The sequence below is a fragment of the Cupressus sempervirens genome, chromosome 5, assembly GCF_028749045.1.
Source record: "Cupressus sempervirens isolate cs-2001-9-10 chromosome 5, ASM2874904v1, whole genome shotgun sequence".
Classification (NCBI taxonomy): domain Eukaryota; kingdom Viridiplantae; phylum Streptophyta; class Pinopsida; order Cupressales; family Cupressaceae; genus Cupressus; species Cupressus sempervirens.
Window position 1 is genome coordinate 920,616,148 of NC_143122.1, and position 7,059 is coordinate 920,623,206.

The 7,059-nt window shown below is 35.4% G+C and overlaps 1 protein-coding gene across 1 annotated transcript; it reads right to left on the reverse strand.

Annotated features, from left to right (window-relative positions):
* Positions 1 to 5,570: 5,570 nt before the first annotated feature.
* On the reverse strand, positions 5,571 to 6,583 carry LOC149558966 (seed lectin-like). Its single transcript, XM_089831168.1, has 2 exons — positions 6,083 to 6,583; positions 5,571 to 6,023 (listed from the first exon to the last, which is right to left on the reverse strand). The coding sequence occupies exons 1-2, from the start codon at positions 6,581 to 6,583 to the stop codon at positions 5,571 to 5,573; spliced, it is 954 nt and encodes a 317-aa protein (XP_089687294.1).
* Positions 6,584 to 7,059: the final 476 nt, after the last annotated feature.

Genomic DNA, 7,059 nt, shown 5'->3' on the forward strand with positions numbered 1-7,059 from the left:
AGCCACCACCATCATATGAGAAGTAGCCTGGTCATGCTCCATCAGTCTCGCCAAACCAAAATCACCCAACTTGGCATTGAAATAAGAATCCAACATTACGTTGCTTTCCTTCACGTCTCGATGAATGACATGCTAGTCCCAATTTTCATGGAGATAAACAAGAGTAGACACTATGTCATAGGCGATACTATGTTCAGAGTATCCTCCTCATCCCCAAAAATATGTTTATCGAGACTCCCATTTGTCAAGTATTGGTAGACAAGAAGTAACTCTCCCTTTTCATGGCACCATCCTAAATGCCACACAAGTTCATGGTGTCTCAACCTACTGATTGTTTCAATTTTTGAAACATACTCCTTTCTTCCTTGTTTTGATCCTTGCACTATTATTTTCACAGCCAACACCTCCCCGGTGCCAGGCAGGATTCTGTTGTAAACGCTGCCGAAACCACCTTGCCCAAGCTTTTGTTTCTATTAGAAATTTCCTATTGTGGCACTAAGTTCAGCATAGGAAAAGCTTCAGGGGTGATAAAAACTAAAATAAACTTAATCTAGAATAGTAGCACCAAACATAATGGAAAAGAAAATAACTTGTATTGATTTTTGCACTATAATTACCTCTTTCTATATAGAGAAGTTTACATTTTCTAGAACCAAGTTTAAATTTCAACTGATTTCACATGTGGAGAAGGTAAAATATGACAAAATTGCAAGTAATCTTAATAGCCTTGACTTATGTGGATGGAAGATCTACTCTAGTGTGACAAATAATCTAATTGAATGCAATTTCATAGGAAACATGAGTGACATGTGGAGTTAAGTATAGTTAAACTGCACACCAAGAATGAGTTCAGTTTTAACAAATTCATGATGTGGATGTTAACTTTTTCTAACACCCACCTTTAATTTCTACCATGAAAGATATTGTGTGGGAGAAATTATTACAAGAATATAATGAAACGTCAACTTCTTTGAGACATAACAAGGTTCAAAATTTGAGAAATTTTACTATAGACAATGATTTGGTAAAGATATCTACAACTTGATCTTTAGTTCCATAGAAATGTAGCTTGATTACTTCACTCTCCATGAGGTCTCGAACAAAGTGATGGTGAACTTCAATATGTTTGGATCTCACATGGTAGATAGTATTCTTTGCAAGCTTGATAGTGCTTTGGTTGTCACAAAATATGGTAGTTGGATAAGCTTGTTGATGACGTGTCGCTTTAAGTAGTCTTCTGATCCATAGAGCTTCTTGAGATGCCTTTGATGTTGCAATATATTTGGCTTTTGTTGATGACAGTGTCACTATTTATTTCTTCTTGCTACTCCAAGAGACTAGTCCATATCCAAGGTGGAAGATATATCTTGAAGTTGATTTCATATCATCAATATCACCTACATAATCAGAACCTATATAGCCTACCAAAGTAGGGTCTCCTCCATGTTGGTACCTAATGCCAAGCTTATAAGTGCCTTTGATGTACTTCAAGATCCTCTTAGCAGCCTTCCAATGTTCAATGTGTGGGTTTTCCATGTACCTGGATACAATGCCAACTGCATATGCAATGTTTGGTCTAGTTATTGTGAGGTACAAAAGACTACCAACAAGTTGCCTATATAGTTTTCCATCTAGTTTCTTTTGATATGAATGAGCACTTAATTTTAAACCTACTTCACATGGTGTATTGGATGGCTTACAATCACTCATATTAAACTTTTTAAATACATAAATAGCATATTTGGTTTGGGAGAGCAAGATCATACTCTTTTCTTGCCAAACTTGCATGCCCAAGAAATAGTGCATCAATCCAAGATCACTTATCTCAAATTTTTTCTTAAGTTGTGTCTTGATGCCATCAATACATTTTATGGAATCCCCTGTAATGATTAGACCATCCACATATAAAATAGTGATAACAATTTCATCTTCAATATGCTTGACACATACATCTAGATCAGCTTTTCTCTTTTTAAATCCATTTGTTACAAAGAATTCATTTATTTTGGAGTTTTATTTATTTTGGAGTACCATGCCCTTGGAGCCTATTTAAGGCCATATAAAGATTTCCTCAATCTACATACTAGATTTTCTTCACCATCTTTAACAAATCCCTATGGTTGTTGCATATAAATTTCTTCTTCTATGTCACCATACAAAAAAGCACTTTTTACATCCATTTGAAACATTTTCCATCCACACTTTGCAGTTAAAGCTATAATAGTTTGAATGGAAGTCATTTTAGCAACAGGGGAAAATGTCTTAGTATAGTCAATACCTTCTTCTTGGGAGAAGCCACAAGCCACTAACCTTGCCTTGTATCTTTCAATTGCTCCATCTGATGTGAACTTTTTTTTGTAGATCCATTTGCAGCTAACTACATTCTTTCCTCATGGAAGTGTTGCTAATTCCCAAGTTCTATTCTTCATCAAGGAGTTCTACTCTTCTTGCATAGCCTCCTCCCATTCATCTTTTGCTTTTGCTTCCTCAAATGTGCTTGGATTTCCAGCCTACATCACCTTAGCCATAAGAGAATAGTTAGCAACAATCTTGGGGCCTTCTTGATAGACCTCTTGAATGCTTTGAGTTTTTATTTTATTTCTTGTGTCTTCATCATCGCTGCTTCTTGAATCTTAGTCCTACACTTCTTTTCCTTTTGTATGAGATATCATATTTTTCTCTGAAACATTAACTTCATCTTTTTCAAGGAAGAAAGGTAACTGAGAAAATGTAGAGGAATTAGTATTCTCAAAGCCTTCATCAAACCATAAATTTATTTTGATTTGAATTTCATTTTTATTAGGATTATATAGCCTATATCCTTTTGATTCTTCACTCTATCCCACCATGATGTACTTCTCACTTTTCCTTTCTAATTTACTTCTCTTTTCATTAGCAATGTGAGCATAAGCAGTGCAACCAAAAATATGAAAATGAGACACAATAGGCTTTCTTCCACTCCAAGCCTCTTCAGGGATTATGTTCATGACAACCTTTGTAGGAGTTCTATTTAGAATATAAACTACTATATGAATTACTTCTGCCCAAATATGTACCTCTATTTTTCAAGAATGGAGCATACACCTAGCCATTTCCATTATAGTCCTATTTTTCTTTTTTTCTACCCCATTTTGTTGTGGTGAGTAGGAAATAGTGGATTCTTTATTTATGTCATTTTGTTTACAAAATCTCAAAAAATCTTTATTCATGTATTTAGAACCTCTATTTGTTCTTATAATTCTTAGAAATTTCCCACTTTGCTTTTCAGTTAGAACCTTAAACTCCTTAAATTTATGAAACACTTCCTCCTTTTATAGAAATTATACCCAAATTGTTCTTGAATAGTCATCTCTAAATGTGAGAAAATACCTTGCACCTCCAAGTGAGGGTGTTTTGAAAGGATCCATCACATCACTATGGACTAAGTGTAAAGGCATTTTTGCTCTCCATGATTTTCCTTGTGGGAAACTTTCTACATCTTTCTTTCCCATTGCACATCCTTCACATACTGCTTTTGTTGGAGAGATTCTTGGTAGACCATGCACCGACTTCAACTTCTCCATAAGTTTGAGACTTTGATAGTTTGCATGCCCTATATGCTCATGCCAAACCTGCTCACATCATCATACTTTGCAAGAGCACATATATCTTTATTTCCAATAAATTCTTGAAATTTATAAAGTCCATTTTTCACTCTACCAATTGCAGTCACTTCATAATTTTTATTCACATCCTTGACTAAGCATTTATCATTCTAAAATTCTACTTTGTATCCTTGATTTGCAATTTGAAAGACAAAGAGAAGATTTGTTGATAGTTGAGGGACAAGCTTCACATTTTTAAACATTCCATTATTTACTTGAACATTTCCACTTCCTTGAACCTCTAGAGAACAATCATCTCCTAGATATATATTTTCACCATTGTTTTCATTTAATAACTCAAACTACTCCTTATTATGTGACATATCTTGTGTGGAACCAGAATCAATTATCGATTCATCCTTAATTGAACTATTTGCTTTAAGTGCTACATAGAAGGCATTCCTCTTAGAATCAAATGATTTTTTAGACTTATTCTTTTCTGAATCATTAATCCTTTTGTAACATTCATTAACTTTTTGTCCTTGCTTACCATAGTAATGACATTTCCACTTACTTCTATTTGGATTTCTATATGAATTATTATTATCTCCATACTTCCAATTCTTTCCATTAGATCTATTAACTTGTTTCTTTTGATGATATTGTTTTACTTTCATTACAAATGCTTGAGATTCACAATCAACAATAGAGGATTCTCTTTCTTTTATTTGATGTTTTTCTTCTTGGATTAACTTAGCACACAATTCATTAGATTTAATGCCTTTTAATTTATTAGTACTCTCAAGGCCCCTCATAAAAGATTAACAAGAGCCTGGAAGACTTTGTAAAATTATTTGCACAAAATCCTTACCATCTATACTTTTTTCAAGAGAAACCAATTCATTTTTCTTTTCCTTTAATTTACTTAAATGAGTCACTACTTCCTGTGAACCTTTTAATTTTAGATTATATAGCTTTGTGGTGAGAGATATAATCCATGCATCACCTGAATTTTGATACAAGCTTTTCAAAATCTTCCATACTTGCACTCCACTTCTTTCATTTCAAACTTCTAGAAAGACTTCTTCTAAAAGTGTTAACTTTATCAAAGCTGCTGCCTTCTTGTCTCTCCTATCCCAATCATCACATTCTTTTCTAGAACCTGCTGGTCTCTACCCACTACCATTAGCAATATCATAATAGTTTTGTAGAGTTAGAGACATTTCAATTTGTGAAACCCAATAATAGTAGTTCTTTCCATTCAATCTAATTGAGGGTAGAGGAGTAGCAAGAGAATCCATTAATCAACTTATCTTCATTTTGAAAAAAAAAAAAAAAAACTTTCAGCACCTCAGAGTTAACAAGAACATGAAATTCTCACCAAACTTGTGTAGAGAACAGATTTAGTGTTGTTCAATCAATTTTTAGCCTGCAACAAAGAAGATGATTAGAGATTTCTTCCAAAAAAAAAGCCACTGCCCAGAAATCAGATATGCTCTGATACCATGATAAAAACTGAAATAAACTTAAGAGAAGAGAACAGCAGCACAAAACATAATGGAAGAGAAAATAACTTTTATTGATTTTTGCATTACAATTACCTCTCTCTATATAGAAAAGTTTACATTTTCTAGAACCAAGAAAAGCTCAACTGATTTCACATGCAGAGAAGGTAAAATATGACAAAACTGCAAGTAATCTTAAGAGCCTCAATTTATGTGGATGAAAGGTCAAGAAAAGCTCAACTGATTTCACATGCAGAGAAGGTAAAATACGACAAAACTGCATGTAATCTTAAGAGCCTCAATTTATGTGGATGAAAGGTCTACTCTAGTGTGACAAATAATCTAACTGAATGCAATTTCATAGGAAAAATAAGTGAGATGGGGAGTTAAATGCAGTCAAACTGCACGCCCAAAATGAGTTCAGTTGTAACAAATTCATGATGTGGATGCTGACTTTTTCTAACAAGGGGCCATGAGAACATCATTTGTCCAGCTCTGGATCGCTTGCTTCCCTCGCCTTACCTCCAATTTTCCTTTCTCTGAAATACCGCCAGCAGCGAACTACTATGAAGCCACATAGGACCACAGCAACGAAGAACACACATATACAACAAACTTTCACAGAAAACCTGTTTTTATTGTCATCTCGAAATACTTTACCAGGAGGTCCGACTTCCCACGAATATTCAGAAGTAAAATTCCAAACTTTTACGGTGTGCGTCTCTGTGTAGTTTCCAGCGGCAGCCGAGAAGCCAATCTTGATGTACTCTGGTAAACAGTTGCGCAGATCTATTGAGTAGTTAAATAGAGGGCTTTTGGGTTTAGAAGAATTATAGCAGAGAAAGAAGTGCAGAACCTTTTCCACATCGTCATAATCCACCCAGGCATCCCATGTCGCGCTTGTGAGATTTGGTGTGTAGAGCGATTGAATAGACTGGATGTATTGAGCGGAAAAATGAACTTTGAGAAAATGCTATTGACGTCGATCCCAACATGATTGTCGTCAGGATCCCAATCGTCCTTGTATGTATCAAACTCCACAGCAACCATCTGATAAGATGATCGTTTAAAGCTTTCCTCATTAAACAAGCCAAGAAATCCGCCATAAGCATCCTCTGGTGGTTCCAATTCGAATGGTGCCATGAAGAGCGCAAGTCCATCTCCATGATTATCGTATGTTTCATTGTTCAGATCAATATTGAATTGAAAGTAAGTTGAAAAATTGGCCAGAGCCCCAGTAGACCTATTCCATAGCAGAATACTGTCATTATAATACCCCCAGCCGGAACTGTTCTGAAGGTTTCCTGATGCTTCATTTCGTGTAAGCTGCAGGGCTCCTTGATTGCTCTCTTTATATGTGGCATCATTTTTTCTTTCTATACCTTTTATAGGAGGGAAGCTAAAAGTAACTTTTCCTGCATGCGATGATAATAGGAAAAAAGCAACATAGGATAAGAAAAGGAAGGCCCGTGTAGGATGACTGAGCTTAGCCATCCGAATAAGTGATTTAGAGGGTCTCTGACGGTAATTTGTTAGCAATTATATTCTGTGGTGCCTTTCACGGGTAGAAGCTCTGGTCGATGCCTTCGATACGATTTAGATATATTGCAATTGTTCGGCCGTTTATTTCGAGATACGAACGAACACATAGGCCTTCTCGTTTGATATTCCATTTCAGACTTTTTGAAGGCAGTCGGGCATGGTGCAAAAGATGGTGGATAGCATATAAGTCGAGTTGTTTTCACAAAACGTTAAATGCCTCGTTAGTTTGTTCTCTCTAGATAGCTTACTGATTTTATGATTCGGCATTTCCTAGAATATACATAGAAGTTAAACATTTCTCGCAGTTGGTCGGATGATTCGATTTTGACATACCAACGAACACATAGGCCTCTCCGTGTTGCGTTAAAGTTCGTTATTGTTTTGTGACGGATAAGCCCTAGGAAATTGCTAGTCAAGATGAAACTTCG

What these genes read in the sequence shown, in the direction of transcription:
- LOC149558966 (XM_089831168.1), bottom strand. Translation starts at nt 6,583, where the DNA reads ATGGCTAAGCTCAGTCATCCTACACGGGCCTTCCTTTTCTTATCCTAT. An exon ending in GGGATCCTGACGACAATCAT is followed by an intron (nt 6,024 to 6,082) that starts GTTGGGATCGAC and finishes CAATACATCCAG; the next exon opens with TCTATTCAATCGCTCTACAC.